The sequence below is a fragment of the Thamnophis sirtalis genome, unplaced genomic scaffold, assembly GCF_051295495.1.
Source record: "Thamnophis sirtalis isolate CommonGarterSnake01/CBP01778 unplaced genomic scaffold, rThaSir2_p1.2 scaffold_6, whole genome shotgun sequence".
In the NCBI taxonomy this organism is placed as follows: Eukaryota; Metazoa; Chordata; class Lepidosauria; order Squamata; family Natricidae; genus Thamnophis; species Thamnophis sirtalis.
The window spans coordinates 102,744,345-102,763,540 of record NW_028261386.1 but is presented as its reverse complement, the minus strand read 5'-3'; the positions used below and the strand labels follow the sequence as shown (position 1 = coordinate 102,763,540).

General features: G+C 40.1%; 1 protein-coding gene across 1 annotated transcript in view; it reads right to left on the bottom strand.

The window, feature by feature from the left end:
• FRK (fyn related Src family tyrosine kinase) overlaps positions 1-19,196 on the bottom strand; it is a 63,086-nt gene that overhangs the window by 28,326 nt on the left and 15,564 nt on the right. The window contains exons 2-3 of the mRNA XM_087718619.1: positions 5,841-5,962; positions 298-461 (exon numbers count right to left, since the gene is read on the bottom strand). Of these exons, the coding sequence (XP_087574745.1) occupies positions 298-461; positions 5,841-5,962 (286 nt within the window). The remainder of the gene's footprint in view (positions 1-297; positions 462-5,840; positions 5,963-19,196) is intronic.

Here is a 19,196-nt window from a genome sequence, read left to right as displayed (position 1 = left end):
CACCACTTAGAGACAGGAAGAGTTATGAGCTTAGCGATTTCATCTCAATATAAGTTTATACTGTGACTTCATAAATCACACAGTGACATGCGTCTTTTCCACCTCAATTGCACATTTATTTGCCCGAAATGATATGGTGTTGAAATGCCTGAGGAATGGAATGATACAGTTAAGTGCATTTCTTAGAGCAATGATCACATGCAGGTATGGGAATCATACCTGTATTAACTCGATAATCAAATATTAATTTCTGTATTTTCAGAGGGAGAGGAGAAACATTCAGACTTTATACTCTACCTTCATGCAAGGCCTTCCAAGCCTTACACACAGTCCGTCACTGGATTTTCTGTAGTGCATGACAAAAGCATTCAAAGTGTGAAATGTTGCCCTCCGTGTCACATAAAAATCACCATTGTCCATTTGTCTGATTCGGTAGTGCTTCACGGTTGTTCCATCCCGAACTAAGAAAATAAAAGGATACAAAAATATCATCTCTTGTTTTTCCAACACCTATAAGGAAATCAGAGAAGGCTGTCGTGTAGTCCTCCTCCACAATGGTTTATAAAAACTGAGTCCTTCAAGTATGCTTCTACACAATCATGCCTCTACAGCAAACATGGATCTCCTACAGCTTGTAGACTCCCCAGGTTCTACTGTCAGCCACCAGGCCCACCCTCTCCAAATTCTACCTTTGATATTCAGCCATGTAGTGCCTTTTTTCAGAATACGGGGAGTCCTCGACTTACAACAGTTCATTTAGTGACAGTTCAAAATTAAAACGGGATTGAGAAAAGTGACTTATGGCCATTTTTCACACTTATAACCACTGCAGCATCCCCATGGACATGTGATTTATAGTCATATGCTTGACAACAGACTCATATTTATGACGGTGGCAGTGTTCTAAGGTCATATGTCCTTCTCATAAGCAAAGTCAATGGGGAAGCCTGAGTCATTTAACAATGGTCTTGCTAACAGAACAATTTCAATGATTCGCTTAACAACTGTGGCAAGAAAAGTCATAAAATGGGGCAAAACTCACTTAACAAATTTTTCATTTAACAACAGGAATGTTGGGCTTCATTGTGGTCATAAGTCGAGGACTACCTGTATGGGTAACGTTGGAGTATTACATGTATTGGTAATTAGAGTTCGATAGCTCTAATGCTCTAAATCTAAGTAGCCAGATAGAAAAGCCAAGTATACATGTAATAAATATAACTAAATAAAATAAATAAGTATAAATGTGTTTATCTTTTTAAAAGCCTATCCAAAAGTTGGTGAAAGGGTTAAAATTGCATACTCTTCTCTGTAGAGCACAATGCTGAGTTGTTCTACTTAAGCACGCTATTCTTCTATGGGTCTTCTTATATACCTTGTTTCAGGTTGGTCATTAACCAGAATAAAGTGATCCCTCACTGCATAACTGCCTTGATCCTCAAAAGATTGAAAGGAAAGAAGCCAAATGTTGTATCATGACCCAGAGAAAAGGAAGAGTTCAGTACTATGCTACTGTGTATACATAATTTTATTCATATAGGTTATTATTCACAGATATAAATATAAATGTATCAATCCCTGCACATCATCCTTCCAATTTTCACTGACCAATGTGGAGAACAGCCAGACTTGTATATTTAATATATGCAGGGTTTCATTGATAATAATTCTATGTTAATAATTCTATGCTTCTTGACCTCTCAGCGGCCTTCGATACCATCAACCATGGTATCCTTCTGCGACGACTGGGAGAGGTGGGAGTGGGAGGCACCGTGTTACGGTGGTTCTCCTCTTACCTCTCAGATAGGTCACAGTCGGTGTTGGTTGGAGGACAGAAGTTGACCCCTAGGCCCCTAAAATATGGGGTGCCTCAGGGCTCGGTCCTGTCCCCCATCCTATTTAACATCTATATGAAGCCACTGGATGAGATCATTCGCCGGCACGGGATCAAATATCATCAATATGCGGACGATACTCAGTTGTATCTGTCCGCCCCGTGCCAACTCAGCGAAGCGGTAGAAGTGATGTGCCAGTGCCTGGAGGCTGTTAGGGTCTGGATGGGAGTAAACAAGCTGGCACTCAATCCCGACAAGACCAAGTGGCTGTTGATGTTGCCCCCCAAGAACGGACCAGATATTCCATCTCTTAGCCTGGGGGGTGAAACCCTTCGCCCCTCAGAGAGGGTCCGCAACGTGGGTGTCCTCCTGGATCCTCAGCTGACATTAGAATACAATCTGTCGGCTGTGACCAGGGGGGCCTTTGCCCAGGTTCACCTGGTGCACCAGTTGTGACCCTACCTGGACCGGGAGCCACTTCAAATGGTCACTCATGCTCTCGTCACCTCTAGGCTTGATTACTGTAATGCGCTTTACTTGGGGCTGCCCCTGAAGAGTGTTCGGAGACTACAATTGGTCCAGAATGCAGCCGCGCGAGCGATATCGGGTGTACCTAGGTACACCCATGTTACACCTATCCTCCGCAAGCTGCACTGGCTTCCCATCAGTCTCCGAATACGCTTCAAGGTGCTGGTCATTACCTTTAAAGCCCTACATGGCTTAGGACCTGGATACCTACGGGACCACCTCCTGCCACAAACCTCCCAACGACCTATAAGATCTCATAGATTGGGCCTCCTTTGGGTACCATCGACCAGGCAATGCCGGTTGACGACTACTCGGGGGAGGTCTTTCTCTGTAGCTGTTCCGGCCCTGTAGAATGATCTCCCCGCAGAGATCCGGACCCTTCCCACACTCTCAGCCTTCCGTAAGGCCACTAAAACCTGGCTGTTTCAGCAGGCCGGGGCTGTTGACCACAAAATATGGTCCAGCCCCACTTGGAATGGAGTGCATGGTATGTTTTTATGTCTATTTTTTCTTTCTTCTATTCCTTTTGATTTATTTCTATTGTTAGCCGCCCGGAGTCCTACGGGATTGGGCGGCATACAAATGTTATTAAACTTTGAAACTTTGAAACTAATTGAATTCTTAACTCTGCTTTCTTTAAACTGATTGTTTTATCAGGGAGCCTTGATTATCTACTATTGTTTCTAATATCTCTATATCTGTTTTAAAAGAAAGTCAGGATTTATTTCTTTGTATTTCTTTTTCTTTTCTTTCTGCACATTTGGCTTTGTTTTCTCTTTAATTCCTTACTTTTTTCTCTTTTCTATCTTAATTATTACTTTTTGTTAGTTTTTGTCTTTCTAGTTTCAAAAATCTAATGAATTTATTCCCTTTTTGTTTTAAAGGGAAGATATGCCTTGAACCTGCAACTTCCATCAGCTGCCACAAGAGGGTGTGTGTCATGGAAAGCTACTGCTGTACTTTTAAAGTTTATTTCCAGTTTTCAAGTGCGCATTCTACATCAATAAAGGAGGGCTAGCGAAAAGCATTGAATTATAGTGTCTTTTATTGCATATCACACTTACATACACTTCATGCTACTTGGATGAGGATAAGCAATGTTGTACTAAGCAAAGAAAAAGAGTAAGACATAGTAAGCCAAAGAAATTAAAGATATGATGTCAGAAAACAAAAGAAAATATGCATAAACTGAATGTTTATTTTTATTATTTCTCTCCAAAGAGCCAGTTAAGGTGTTGGTTAAGACATTAGGCTAGAAAGCAAGAATCTGTACAGTCTAATCTCATGAAACCAACTAGGGGTGGAGCCAGTCATTCTTTCTAAAACCCTAGGAAGCAGGTAAGGGCAAACCACCTCCAAAATAACCTTGCTAAAGAAAATTGCCAGGAATTGTCCAGGAAGTCTCCAAGAGTCAACAATGATTTGAAGGTATCCCCACCAAAGATCTTCCTAACCATGCAAACCACTCTTGTCTCCATACACTTATTATCTATTTGTTTCTTAAACTTGTTACTTCTGTTGTTTATCATTTTACTCACACCAAGCCCAATATTCTATGCAAACTAGGATCTCTAATCTACAGGCTGTCTTGCAAGCCAACATAAGTGACCTGCATCCCATTAGAAAGTATAGCCCCGTGATGGCGAACCTATGGCATGTGCACCAGAGGTGGCATGCAAAGTACTTTCTGTGGCCATGCTTGCCATTGCCAGCTGCTCTTCTGGGTTTCGTTGCAGCATGCATGCTGGTCAGCTGGTCTTCACACAAAGACATCTGGCTAGTGCACATGCACACGCCAGAACCAGAAAGAGCAGCTGGCTCTCTTCCAGGTTCCGGTGCTTTGGTGAGCATGCGCTCCAGTTTCAGCACTCAGTGATGAAAAGGTTAACCATCAATGGTATAGGCAATAAACTAACAAAAACTCATGGTCCGTATTCCTTACACTCTATAGGTTTGGGGCAATGGTGGGTTTCAAACTTTTTTTAAAACCTCTTCTGTAGGTGTGGCCTGCTTTGTGGGAGTGGCTTGCCAGCCATGTGACTAGGTGGGCATGGCCAACTTGTAAAATGGGGTGAAACTCACTTAACAACGCTCTTGCTTAGCAACCAAAATGTGGGCTCAGAAACTGGCATTTGAAGCACGCAAGTCTTAAAGCTGTCAAGTTACAAGACTCTTGCACCCCTAACTGTTTAGAAAAAAAACCCAGTGGTGTTCAAACTTGACAGCTTTAAGACTTGTGGACTTCAACTTCCAGAATTCCTCCTCTCGCTCTTCATCTTGATGATGTGCAGACGGGCGGGGGGAAGGAGCTGGAACTGGTTCTAAACGACCCTGTAAATTTGTGGAACCTCTTCTATAGAAGAGGTTAGAACTGGCAGGAACCCACGCCTGGTTTGGGGGAAAACCATAAACATTTTAAATATATCTGATTATATTCAGAGTAATTTCAAAGCAACCATTTTATGGTGAGGCTCATATAAAAGTATCAAATTTGCCAATAAAAATATATCTCTTCCTTATTTTTTACATTTTTATGGTACTGATAATTTATTAAAGTCTTGAGTCAAGATTGATTCCTGGTGGACACATATGGACACATCTGTTATTTTCTTTCTGATTTGTTTTTTCTGCTGGTGTGGAAATAGTTTACCATTGTCTTCTTCATAGATTTAAAAAAAACAATCTAACATTCAGCAACAATTACATGTAGATTAAAAGGTTCATGAGATTTTATAAAAAAATCTCTTGCAGGGGTGTCAAAAAAAAGTCAAAAGAGAAGTCTTGCTAAAATGGAAATATTTTTATCAAGAAATATCTGGGCTGTAATCTTATGGATGACCATAAGATGTCAGCAAATATAAACAACATTCTTAACCCTCTGCTGCCATATAATGGTCGTCTGGATTTTGGCAACCAAGATTCCACAAGTATCCTTGTAGAAAGAAAAGGAAAATGGTTGGGATATATTTTGGGATAATATTTTGGGTTAAGGTTGGAATAAACAAAATTTTCTATAAATGGGCTTCTCTGTCCCAAATGATTCAAGGAAGGATCACAAAGCTTATGAGGTAATCTTTTTTTTATTTAAAAGAACCCCAAAACACTTCTGCTAAAAGCATGCTCTGCTAAAAACCTAAGGAATAACAAAGCTTTCAAATGTTTCTCAAAAGTATTCATTCATAGAAATTCAAATCTGCATGCATCAGTGGTGGGTTCTTTTACTACTTTTACTACTTTCTTTTCTGTGCCTGGGCATCAGGGCGGGTGGGCGGAGCCTCTTACCTCTGCCACTACCGATCCGGGATGAACCGGCAGAAACCCACCGCTGGTATGCATGTTTACTTCTAAACAATGACCCACTGACCAGATAAAAAGTATATGTGATCATCAACAACAGCTGCCAGTTTATCTAAACCAAACTAAGGAAAATTAAATTAAATTTAACAACATTTCTATGATTGAAAAAGTGGAGGATACCTGAGAGGGAAAATTCACCCTTTTGACTTTCACTCTCTCGGATTAGAAAAGCTCCTGACTCATTCTCATGATAAAGGAGTTGTTTCTCAGCATCTGTTCGTTTAATAGATCCAAAAAACCACCTAAAAGAGAAAGAAGTTGGTACAACTAATTAGTACTCAGAACTAGGTTTACACAAATAATCATATGTTAAAGCAAAGGACCAGTTCTAACCAAATTATTTATCTATGAAGTATAATCTTAATAAGTAATAATACAGACAGGAGGTCCTTCCTCATACATGTTGGGAACAGCACAAATGAATATACAACTGTTATATATTGAGCAATGGTGGGATTTAAATAATTTAACAACCGGTTCTCTGCCCTTATGACCAGCTAGTTGGGCATGGCTTGGTGGTCATGTGACTGGGTGGGCGTGGCCAACTCAATGTCACTCACATCAATGGGCACTTCACCTTAGCTATTACAATGTAATAAGGGTTAACCAGAGGGTTAACCATTCCCCTGTAAGCAGGGCAATAAAGATTAGGCTAGAAATAACACCAGAATGTTTCCTTCCTGCCTTCCTTACAGGATTAGCCCTGCAAAGTGGAAAAAACCAAAAAGAGATTTCTTCCAACAACCAGTTCTCCAAACTGCTTAGAAAGTTAACAACCAGTTCTCCCGAATAGGTGTGAACTGGCTGAATCCCACCGCTGATACTGAGACTGGAGCAAGAAGCTCCACCAAGATACTCCATTCCGGCAGGAAAATACTCAAAGCCGATTGGCTGAGCCGCCTGACAGCTCCCTATAAAAGGGCTAGCTGTCAGACAGGCCAGTGCTGGATCTGGACCAGGGGTGGGTTTCGACCGGTTCGCACCGGTTCCTGCGATCCGGTTGGTCACCGAACCCGGAAGTAAGTAACTTCCGGGAACTGCGAAGCCCCCCCCCGCGCCCGCGCGCGCCCGCACACCTGCGCCCGCTCTTTACCCGGTTTTTACGAATTCTGCGCTTTCCACGCCTGCGCAGAACGCCTGCGCGATCCTCCAGGAGCAGCTGGAGCATCGCGCAGACGCTAGTACGCATGCGTGCGCTGCGTGCGTGCGCGAGGATGCCGCGTGCGTGCGCGAGGACGCCGCGTGCGTGCGCGAGGACGCCGCGTGCGTGCGCGAGGATCCAACCGATCCGGTTGGAACGGGGCGAGAAACCCACCCCTGATCTGGACATAGTTATCGGATAAAGAGCTGTTTGTTGTCACTGAAACCTGAGTCCTGTTTCATCTGTTCACCCTATCTAAGAACAACAGTATTTAGAAACACATCCGATCCCAGTGTTTTTCAGCCTCAGCAAGTTTAAGATAAGTGGACTTCATTTCCCAGAATTCCCCAGCCAGACTTGAGTTGTTGAAGTGCATACATCTTAATGTTGCTGAGGTTGAGAAACACTGTGGAACACTGTCTTATCCTATGTGCATCAGTGTCACATCAGCTATATAACCAATTACTCTTTCCCCCAAAATACAAATTAACTAAAAGAGCCTAGAAGTAGACACTCGTGCCCTGTGTCATGCAAGACCCTTTGTCTGATTTCAAAAACTCGTGGAAGGTATCTTATCAGACCACCCAAAAAAATCTTTCCTTTCACAGCATTTTGGACAGTTTTAAAAACAATTTCTGAGGCCAAGATGTTATTAAAAAGGCCTACTAGCTCTTGCTTTAATAATCCATGTTGTTCTGCTGTTTTCCCAGTTCATGGATGCTAGCTAAACTATAAGTAAGTTAATGAAAAGTCTCTTGGAAAGTAAATCACTGCAATAAAGCTGATAAAATGATCAATCCTTCTGTAACTGCAAGAGATCAGGAAAGCTAGTTACGTTGTTGAAAGATAATATAATGCTTTAAATTAAAATAAGAAATTAACGGTGGAAAAGAAAACAACTTAACTCTGCATTATCCTAGCCTGGTTATAGAACAATGCATGCCTAAACAGAATTACATTTAATTAAAAGAAATGAGTAGAAAGGATTATGAGAAGATTTTAAATTGTTTTAGGTAAATATATTTAGCTTTGCACAAGTTTTTTTTTTAATGAGTTTTCTCACCAAGCTACGTTAATATTTAACACTTTATGATTGACTTTTTTCATAAAGGAACATTGAGTTTTCCAACGGTATCTAACCTTTCTAATTTTGTAAAGTACAATTTCCTTTGCTATGTTAAATAGCAATCCAATGAAATAGCAGCACTAGTCTTTTGTCATACTACTGTAATATTCTCATTTTTTTTATTTTTAAAGCCGAAGTTTTAAAGCTCCAATGAATAGGAAAAATACCAATGAAAATTAAGCAGAGAAGGGGGGTTGACTGGAAGGAAAAAATGATGGACTAATTTATGGCTTTTGGTTATTGGAATGGAATGATGGGTAAGATGGAGCAATCAAGGAAGGATAGAGGGTAAAGGAATTATGATTTATTGTTCCAGTTGTTAATGAAGATGGTGTCAATTTTGAGAGAAACTGATCCAATTCACAAACAGCAACTGAATAGATTACCAGCATATTTTGGCAAGTCGCTAGGTATAATGGGGTCTTTATGTGAGATATTGCTTCATAATAATAATTTGACTCTTAACAATAGTCTTTGTTGTTGGATTTTAGTTTATGGCATCTCAAGATGGAGAGGCAGAAAATTTTATTTTTGAAGTATCTTGAATAATTATTTTGTCCTGTGCTACAACTTTCCTTCTCTTCTGACCTCCTTAAAAATAAATTCTTTCTGTGCTGATCTTTTCCATTTTTCGTAGGGCTATTGCTTGGGGAACTTTTTAATTCTTTTAGACACTTTCCGTGTGTTTTAATAATGATCTCAGAAGACTGAATTTTTCATTGGAATTTTTCATGGAACATTAATTTTAATACATTTTAAATTGGATTTCCTTATTGTGTGGTTCTGGTTTAATGATCACTTTCCATAAATTATGAGAAAAAAATAAGAATTTTAAGTTCTCTTTTCAGTTAATAAGGAATCAGAGGGAGGGAGGAGGGGAGCGGGAAGTGGGGAGAGAGAGAGGAGAGAAACAGAAAACAAGTGTTCATATCAATTTCTGGATTTTTCTCATTTTATTTTAGTCCTGCCTACCTTGAGATCCTAATGCACTAACCTTGTGAGACTGAAGACCTAGCAAAAAAGTAACTGGCCACCCCAGCCTAGAGAAAACAAATGATGATTAGCTTTTAAAAAAATTAAAACAAACTAGCTGGAGCTAATCTAGTTTTATGTATTCATTGTTCCCTTATGCACCTCATTATAGAATTGTGTGTATTATATATGCTTCTCTTTCAATACACACACACACAATCACACACACATTTGTTATGTTCACTCATACAACTGTATCTCCCCTGCTCCGATGTAGACAAAATATGCATAAAGAAGAAACAGCTCCTCAGGATTTTGAGTCTTTATATTGTTTGCATGACAAAGAAGGAATTTAGCATCAAGAAGTAATAGAAGTAAGTATTCAAGGATATGATATTCATTATATTGTTGTAAAGTGGCCGCCTTTAGAATGAGAGGGGATATAGAGAGCCTTATGCTGAAGCATACTGCTATGCTTTGGATCTAACTTCAGGAAACCAGCAGCTGATTATTTTGATTGAAACTTGAGTGTGCAGGAATTCAGGTATTGGAAAAACAGTTCCGGGTTCTAGTCCTCCCCCACAGATGCTCACAGGATGACTTTGGGCTAGTCAGTCTCTCTTAGCTGAGCCGCCCATCTCACAGGCATACAAATGCAGAACAAAATAGAAGTTGGGAATGTTTTGTATATTTCTTGAGGTCCTGAACAAAAGAAAGGCAGAATATAAATCTAATACATAAACAAATCAGTCAACAACAAAAAAAATGTGGATGGGAGTGAACTGAATCAAATTAAATCCAGAACAAGATAGAAGTGTTATTAGAAAAAGAAAAACTGACAAATGGGAATTGAAGTTCCATCTGACTTGGTTACTGTGTAGTGTGTTCTTAAGGAATGTTCAGAAATGTTAGCTCCTATAAAACCAATTGAAGATGCCAAATGGTGAATGATACAGAGAATATTTTATTCTATTGATGAAACAGTTGCCCTGCTTGCCAATTTTTTTCTAGACTTTTTTTTTCAAGAGGGAGTTTTTGATTTCTACTCTTACCAAACTAAACAGCCCATGGTCTAGTGGTTGTCTGAGGAACTTCCTATCTTGATATGAACCAGCCTGTACGTTAAAGTGAGCAAGAAAGTCTCTTTATATATAGTCTCACTTTCTCAAGTCCATTTGTTATGATCAAGCTTTCCAACTATGCTTTTTTCCCCTTTTAGTGAAGAAATCCAGACTTTCCTCATAAACTAGGTTGTTATGATATGAGGGAATTAGTACGATGCTTGCTGAAAACAACCTATGTTTTGCCTAAATATTCACCGCTGAATTGACACAGGGCAGGTCAGAATAGAAGAATGTTGAAAACAAACAGTTAGGCAGGAGGTGCAAATGACTGTAGACTTCTTTGCTGATAAGCATGGATGCCTTTGAGGGCAAGCTGAACCTTAGCAGATGTTTGCCTACTGAATGTCAACCCATTTTGTAATACCTAAAATATCATTTTCTTTTTCTCTTTCCTTTCTCTACTGTGCAGCAGCTACCCCTTTCTCTTACCACGAAACTTCTAATTCCTTCTTCTTGATTTCTTCTTCTTTGTGGTTGAAGAAGAGAAAGGGACATATTTGTGTAATATATTTTCATGCTTTTATTCTTTGGATATGGTTGGTATATGGGAATCAGTTCACTGTTTAAGTTTGTATAGGCAACTCATTTTAATCAATTTGGACTTCATAGTATTAAATATTTTGGAGTGTTATTTCCTTTCAGTAACTTATACATGTACATAAATGAATAGATACACTGGCATTTATTGGGTAGAATTATTTTCAGATGGAATTTGCAATGTTAGATTGGCAAGGTTGGAATGCTGGGAATTACAAATGACTTTTTCTGTCTTCTTTCTTCATGCTCGTCTTAAATCCAAGGTTGCTTTCCTCCATTGTTGTTTTATTACATTGCAATGTAACTGTTTATGTTTAAGTTTTTCTAGTTAGCTCCCTTAAGTGTCCTCTGAAGAGGAAAATGGGCTACAAATCTGATCAAATTAATAAAATAGTTAATCAATAAAATTCCATATAGTGGAGTGCACTAAATATGTCTTCAATCCAAGTCATGAGGTAATTCATGTTTCGCAAATGGGAATAATGAGGTCAAAATGTTAATCCTATGAGTCAAACCTTCCTGAGAGTAACCTGTGAAAAAGTCAAAGGGGCATCAACGAATTTAGATTGCAGCAGAAACATGAACCCAAAACTGATTCCAAGGTGAAGCCCTTGCAATAACAATGATAAGCCCTTGCAATAACAATGATTTGTTTCTTTAATCAAGCTGTTGAGTGAGTACTGTTGCCAGAATGAGGTGAGGAATGGGGAAATGCTAAAGGATTAAATGAAGATAGAGGATCATTGGTTTCATCCTCAATGCAGTAAGTGGTTTCTAACAACTTCCCGTCATCTTATGGTTTAAAGATACACTTTGTGGTGAACAAACTGCCACACACCTTTTTGTTTTATTTATAATATTATAAAGCTGACCTTTAGAAAGGGGAAGATGCATCATAATCTTGACAGTTCTTGAGCTTTAATTGTACTGTTTAGGATTCTTTGGCTTAGAAAAAAGAAACCTTGGAGGGTCAGGGAGCAGCTTTTCTCCTTCTCTAAAAATCCTAATACTTGAAGTCATCCAGTGAAGCTGACAGAAAGGAGAAATCCTTCTTCATACAACACATAGCTAGCCTGTTGAATTCATTCTCATGACTGCTACAAACCCGGATAGTTGTAATACCAGGCTAGATGTATTCAAGGACAATAGGTCTATCAAGAATAATTAGACCATATTGACCTCTGGTTGGAGGAAGCCTCTCTCTAAAGGCCAGTTACAGGAAAACTACAAAAAGAAAGGATGTCCTACATGGAAGGATCCCAGAGACATCTGGTGGGCCACTGTGAGAAACAAAAGGCTGGAGTATAAATGGACCTTGACTCGCTTGCAGTGCAACTTTTATGTTCTCATCACAATCCAGTCCCATTCTACACAATAATTGGAATAATACCATAGGTAGATTATGCTGGTCTATGACCATAATGCATATTTGATTTGGCTTGATTTAAGATCAAAAGAGAGAAGTTGGGTAGTGAAACACCTGCAAGCTCAGAGGCACCAAGGACTTCACAGTTCAACCCTGAGCTACAAATATTATCTTCCATTGGTAGAAAACAATGGCGGGTTGCAGGCGGTACGCCCCGGTACTGTTCCGGTACAGTGCTCCAGAGGGCCCGCCCACCCTCCTTACCTATATTTGTGCTCTTTGGCACTTCCACGCATGCGCATGGAGCATACAGTGCCTGCGTGATGCTCTGCCGAGCAGCTGGAGCATCGCAGAGGCATCGCAGAACGTTGCAGGAGATAAGGATGCATGCGCACAATGTGTGCATATGTGCGCATGCTATGCACATTCATGTGGAGGATGCCGGGCCCCATTGCACCGTACCGGTTGCAACAGGATCCAGAACCCACCACTGGTAGAAAAGTCTAAATAGTTGCATTCTAATAAAATGAATGGCAGAGCTATTTAGAAGACCAAGGGGATGTCTGCATTTATACTGAACACTGCAACTGTTTTCAACAGCTTGGTAACAGCAAAATATGAAAGGAAAATCAGAACCAAATCATATATTTCATTTATTTTTGAGCAAGACAGAAATCTGTTTCAAAGAGTCTGCCACCAAAATATATTCTCTCTGAACATTGTAAGATTATTTTGTTTTCATTATTCATAAAAGTAATGAAAAGGGAGTTCTTTTTAAATCTTTAAGACCAATTCAAAAGCTGTTATATAGTAACCAAACTTTTAAAAAAAATTAGAAAGGAGAAAATCTTATCTCAGAACTCAGCAGAACTGTCTCTTCCTCTAGCCAGTTACAGATTGAAATAATGCTCTGTAGGAAGTTATCACCCAGCCCTCCCCCAGAAAAACATGAAATATCCTAGGAAATATTGAAAAGGCAGAATATTTCCCTGGATGTGAAAAGGAAGAAACATATTTTAAATGACAGAATAGCTGCCTGCAGCTTTCTGCCCATCCCCCTTTGTCAATGAGCCATTAAAGCCTGAGATAGTCCACTTTACATTGTGGGAAGTTATCATCCAGCCCTCTCCCAGAAAAATGAAATATCCTAGGAAATATTGAAAAGGCAGAAAATTTCTCTGGATGTGAAAAGAAAGAAACATGTTTTAAAAGACAGAATAGGTCTGTAGCTTCCATCCCCACTGTTAATGGGCCATTGAGAAGGCCAGGCTACTCCCTTTTATATAATAAAGACTTCTCCACTGCAGCCCACTGCAGGGGGAGATGGGAGTAAAGGCATGATAATATTGACCCTTTATTCAACTGACCACATGGCATCTGAGAACTCATCCATACCTGGATTCAAAACACAGCCTAGAGAGTAGCTCCTGCATGGCCCCATGGGAGTCTGACAACCAATCAGAATACATTTCTTACACAGGAACAGGAAACAGAGGTGGGACTGAACAGGTTATAAAAAGCTTAGCAAGCCCCTTCCTCAGCCCTTCTCTTCTTCTCCACCAACATTGAAGCATGTGATCACCTTTTCTGTTCAGGGCTCAAGCCATGTGGCCCTGTCCAACAATAAATCATCTTTCGAAGCAGCCTCCATGTCTCCAGTGTCTTTTTCCCCACTTGGAGCCGAACCCAGAAGGACATTTCTTTCATCAACATAATAAAGAGTTCTCACCTTCAGCTCCAGAGTGATGGGATTAAGGCATGATAATATTGGCCCTTTACCCAACTCGCCACATGGCATCTGAGAACTCAACCAAACCTGGATTCAAAACGCAGCCTAGAGAGTTGCCCCTGCATGAGCCTATGGGAGTCTGACAACCAATCAGAATACAAGATCAAGATCAAAGGCCAGAGAGGGCATAAAACCAGGGACTCAGCTTTTCTTCCTCCCTTCCCTTCTCTTCTCCACCAACACTGAAGCATGTGGTCACCTTTTCTGTTCAGGACTCAAGCCATGTGGTCCTGTCCACCATTAAAACCATCTTTCCAAGCAGTCTCCATGTCTCTTCCCCACTTGGAGCCGAACCCAGAAGGACATTTCTTCCAACAGCTCAGTGTAAACATTTCCAAGTTATGAAAGAACAGGTTGTAATTGTATTATTCATTTTCCTCTTCTCATCAGCTCTGTTAATATGTAAACACCACATAAATATTTCCCTCAATAAATCTTTGAATAAGACTCCACCAAAGAATTGCATTTTTAATGCTACGCTCTTTTTTTCTTTTTAGCTGACTCCATTCTTCTGACTTATCTTTTGTGTTTCTTTCAGATAAATATTTAACCAATTAATAGCCTGTATACGCAACTATTTGCCTCCTAAATAGTCAGGGATGCCAAGTAAAATGAGATGAGGTTTCAGCATCCAGAAACTGACAGAAATAGGCAAATTTCTGTCAGCAGCTCCATCTGCTTTTGCTAAAATGATTAAAAGTGTAATCTCAGTCCAGTTGGGGTGTGTAATGATGCACAAAAAAAGGCAGGGGTTGCATCACAGTGGCATGACATTGCTTTTGTAATGGCATTTTGGTATTACTCTGACTGGCAAAGATTGCTGTGTGTCAAACAAGCCAATATTTTTTGTTGGTAAAACAGATAGTCTTTTTGAACAACTACCGTATTTTTCAGAGTATAAGACTCACCTTTTTCCCTCATAAAAGAGGCTGAAAATCTGGATATGTCTTATACACTGATTACAGCATTATTTTGCCTCCCAAAACCCTGCCCCCTTCACCAAAATGCCCATGCAGAGCCTGTAGAAGGCTTTCGGAGAGCTCCTGGAGACTGGGGAAGGCAGAAATGAGTAAAAAAAAGGGTCATTTTTTGCTCATTTGGGGGGCACCCCCCAGGTGCACTCTACAAGCCCCCTAAAGGCTACACATGCCTTTTGGGGGGGGGGAATGGGCCCGTTTTTGCAAAAAATGGGCCATTTTGGGAAAGTTTGCAGAGTGCAAAAAAAAATTTTTTAATTTGTCTCTTCAAAACCTTGGTGTGTCTTATACTCCAGTATAAGTATACTCTGAAAAATACAGTACTCTTTCAGTGACTGTTCAAGTTACGATGATGCTGAATGAGGGGGCCTTATGATAGAGCCTCATAGTTGTGACTATCACAATATCCACAATCACACCAGAGTGGGTTGCTGTCAGTTCGGCCCGGATCAGCTGAACTGGTAGTAGCGGCAGCGGGAGGCTCCACCCACCCGCACGGACACTTCTGCGCATGATGAAGCGTGCCTGAACCGGTAGTAAAAAGATTAGCAACCCACTTCTGAATCATACAATCATGATTCAGGTGCTTGGCAGCCAACTCACAATTGTGACGGTTGGAACATTCACACAATCACCATTTGCAACCTTCACTGCCAGCTTCTGAGAAGCAAAGTCAATGAAGACAGCTGAAGATCACAAATAGCAATCAAGTGATAGTGGTATATATTCTGTGATCGTGCAATTCATATAACGATAGCAATTAGGAGTACCATAACTTTCTTAAGTCAGTGCATTCATCTGACAACAATCATGTTGCTCAGCAATATAGTTGCTTGTCCAGTTGCCATTATGAAGCGAGGTCTGCCTGTACATAGAACAAGTAAGGAAAGTATGCAGCATTTCTCCACTTCCTTAAGAGCAGCTTTGTCACTTGACAAAGGAGCAAGGAAGGAGGAGGAGGTTTGGAATGGAGCAGTCAGCAGTATTCTAGGTCAATGATCCATTGATATCTTTTTCTGGATCTTTTTCCTCCACCATCCCAAGCTGAATGGCCTACATTTTTAATCCCTGTTTTTCTTTTTCTTGTTTCTCCTTTCTCACCAAATTTAATCCCTTGCTGTTCTCTTTCTGAGTTATCTTGATGATCGATATATGGATGGACAGACAAGAGTCCAAAACTTTAATACAAGTTTGCTTAACCATCCCGTGGAATGAACATAACTACTAAATTAAATGATGTTAAATGTGGAAAGGACATGGACCAATGATATCCTTATTTATATCTCTAACTCATCTCATATTTGTTGAGAGAGACAGATGTCTCCATGGTTACAGGCTTGGTACTGCAAGATCCTTTTCTGGAATTACAGTTTGCACTTTGAATGGCTGAAATTTTCAGATAGGCTACTGACTCCTTGCTTGGAAGTTTGTTTGTTTGTTCGTTCAATCGTTCATTTATTCACTCACTCACTCACGCACTCATTCATTCACTTTTTTATAGCCACTTGTTTCAGTCCAATTGACTTTGGGCTACAAGCAATATCACAATGTGCTATACGCCTTCCCAATTAGAACAGAGTTTGTTTGGGTTTTCGTACTTGTATGGTATCTGGACACTGAAGCTTTCCAGCTTAAAATCCTGCACCTGCATTCAGGCCATACAGCTGCTGACCTTCCCGTTCCAACTTAGTACAATAGTTTGGACTTCTACCCTGGGCTTCATTCCTCTCTGCCATTTGCCCTTGACCTTCAAATTGCGTCCTTGAGCTATTTCTAAGCTGCCTATTTTGGCACACCCAATTGTGACTTGATAATAATGCATTCCATTGAGATTGTGCCTTCTGAAAATAGCCATGCCTGCTATCTATTCTGCAAAATGTAAAGGAGCAGACAAACCTTCCTTCAAAACATTCTATGGATGCAGCATATGTCAGATTGTTATGAGAGTTCAGAACATGCCATGATGGATGTGGCCGATTACAAAATATCTATGAACAAAATATTAGCCACAGCTATCCAAAGTTCTATTGTCTAAGAATGCCTCTTGAATATCTCAAGGTCCCAGAGACATTGCTGAAAATATAGTTTGGACTGAATGGTGAGTCTTTGCTTTGTATCATGCTAAGTTTCCTTTTTTTTAAATGCAATATATCTTTAAAAATTAGCTAGAACAGGGGTGTCAAACTCAAGGCCTGCAGCTGGATCCGGCTCGCGGGATGCTTAGATGTGGCCCGCGAGGCCAGTCTGGAAATAGCAAAGGATCAGCCTGCAGTGCCTCTGCAAGCAAAAGCGGAGGGCAGGGGAACTGTGTGCAGGCCCCATTTTTGGCCTGGACAGCCTCCTCCAACACTCTGTGACATGTGCAAGGGGCCACATGCAGCCCCCTTGTGTCCTATTTTGGCTGGTAAGGTGCTGCAGGAGGCATCCATACTGTTTCCGCTCCCATCAGCCAACCCACAGAGGACAACTACAATGCTGATCCAGCCCTTGAAGAAATCCAGTTTGACACTCCTGAGTTAGAGGAAGGATCAAGATAGGCAGCAAAGAACATATTGCCCCATGTTCTGCATGCTTTCCGTATGTTCTTCTGTGGACATCATCAAAAGTATAGGCATCATTCTCATTCTTATTTTTGTCAGATATCAACATCTGGTCTAGTTTCAATCAGCATTTCTTAACAATTTGGAAGCAAACTATACTGGATATATGAGATACTGCATATAGTTATATTCAGCTGAAAGAATCATAAAAGATAAGAGTCAGAAGAACGTAAATTGCTAAAACAAAACCAAGGGCACTACATACAACTTTTTAGGTGGATTCATGCTGTGTTCACAGGCTATATATGCGAATTGATTCTGTATAGAAGTTAGAATTAGAATATAATGGAATAGCAGAGTTGGAAGGGACCTTGGAGGTCTTCTAGTCCAACCCACTGCTTAGGCAGGAAACCCTATACCATTTCAGACAAATGCTGTTCAATCTCTTCTTTAAAACTTCCAGCGTTGGAACATTCACAACTTCTGGAGGCAAGTTGTTCCATTGATTAATTGTTCTAAATGTCAGGAATTTATCTTCAATTCTAAGTTGCTTCTGTCCTTGATTAGTTTCCACCCATTGCTTCTTGTCCTATCCTGAAGTGCTTTGGAGAACAGCTTGACTTCCTCTTCTTGTGAGATATTGGAACACTGCTATAATGTCTCCACTAGTCCTTCTTTTCATTAAACTAGACATACCCAGTTCCTGCAACTGTTCTTCATATGTTTTAGCCTCCAGTCCCCTAATCATCTTTATTGCTCTTCTCTGAACTCTTTCTAGAGTCTCCACAACTTTTTTTTACATTGTGGCGACCAAAACTGGATGCAGTATTCCAAGTGTGGCCTTACCAAGGCATTATAAAGTGATGAATAATGTTACTGGGAATATGGCAAATAGTACAATTTCAACAGTCAGTGCACATTTATATTTTTATTGGCAATGGATTCTGGCTAATATTGCGATGTTTTATCTGTACTCACTGAATCTAAGTTTATTGGTAATATCTAACATTTAAATTTCATTTATTATATGCCCATGCCAAAAAAATATTGGCTTATCATCCAAAATGTGATAAAGATTTGAGACAAAAGATCATCTGCATAAATTGACTAATATGTGAGCTTAGTGTCATTCTATGCCTCTGGTTTTATGCATTTCTGATTTCTGGATAATGTTACCCAGAAGGCATTTTGAGTGAATCTGGTAGATGAACAAGGCAATCTAAATAGCAGTGATCCTACAGTCTATATGGCTCGGACTTGAGCCAGGGGTGGTATTCAACCGGTTCCAGTTTGGGCGAACCGGTAGCAGCAGGGGCGGGAGGCTCTGCCCACCTGACCTGACGTAATGCCCGACCTTCAAAGGGAAGGTTATTTTCCCCCCAAATTGTGATCTCAACCATTTCTCCTGTATTTCCTAGATTGGAGTGGTCCTCATTCTCAAGATAAATTTATCATTTTATGATAAATGATGATAATGTGAATGATTGTATGGAGAAATAAAATTAATAATAAAATGCTCATAAAAACTTTACTCCTTTTCCCATCGTTTATGCCATTATTCTTATCTGTATCTTTGACAGTAACTTAATTTATCAATGGCTAACCTGCAGCTAATGTCCTTTGATTTGTGGACTTCATTCTTTTGTGGCCTGTTGCGTCATCACTGATAACAAGAAAAGACCAGAGAAGCCCAGATAAGTGTGTTTCAAGTGCGTGACAAAGACTCATTGTTTAAGAACTGGTTAAGGAGGTCAGAGTGGAAAACAGCTGATACCTCAACAAAATTAACTAAGCCTTTTGCAAGAAAAGCATAAAGAGCCCTTAAAGGAAGAAACGCCTTTAAAGCTCACAAATGAATCATTTTGATTATTTAAACGCATATGCAAAGCAGAAATTTTGATATT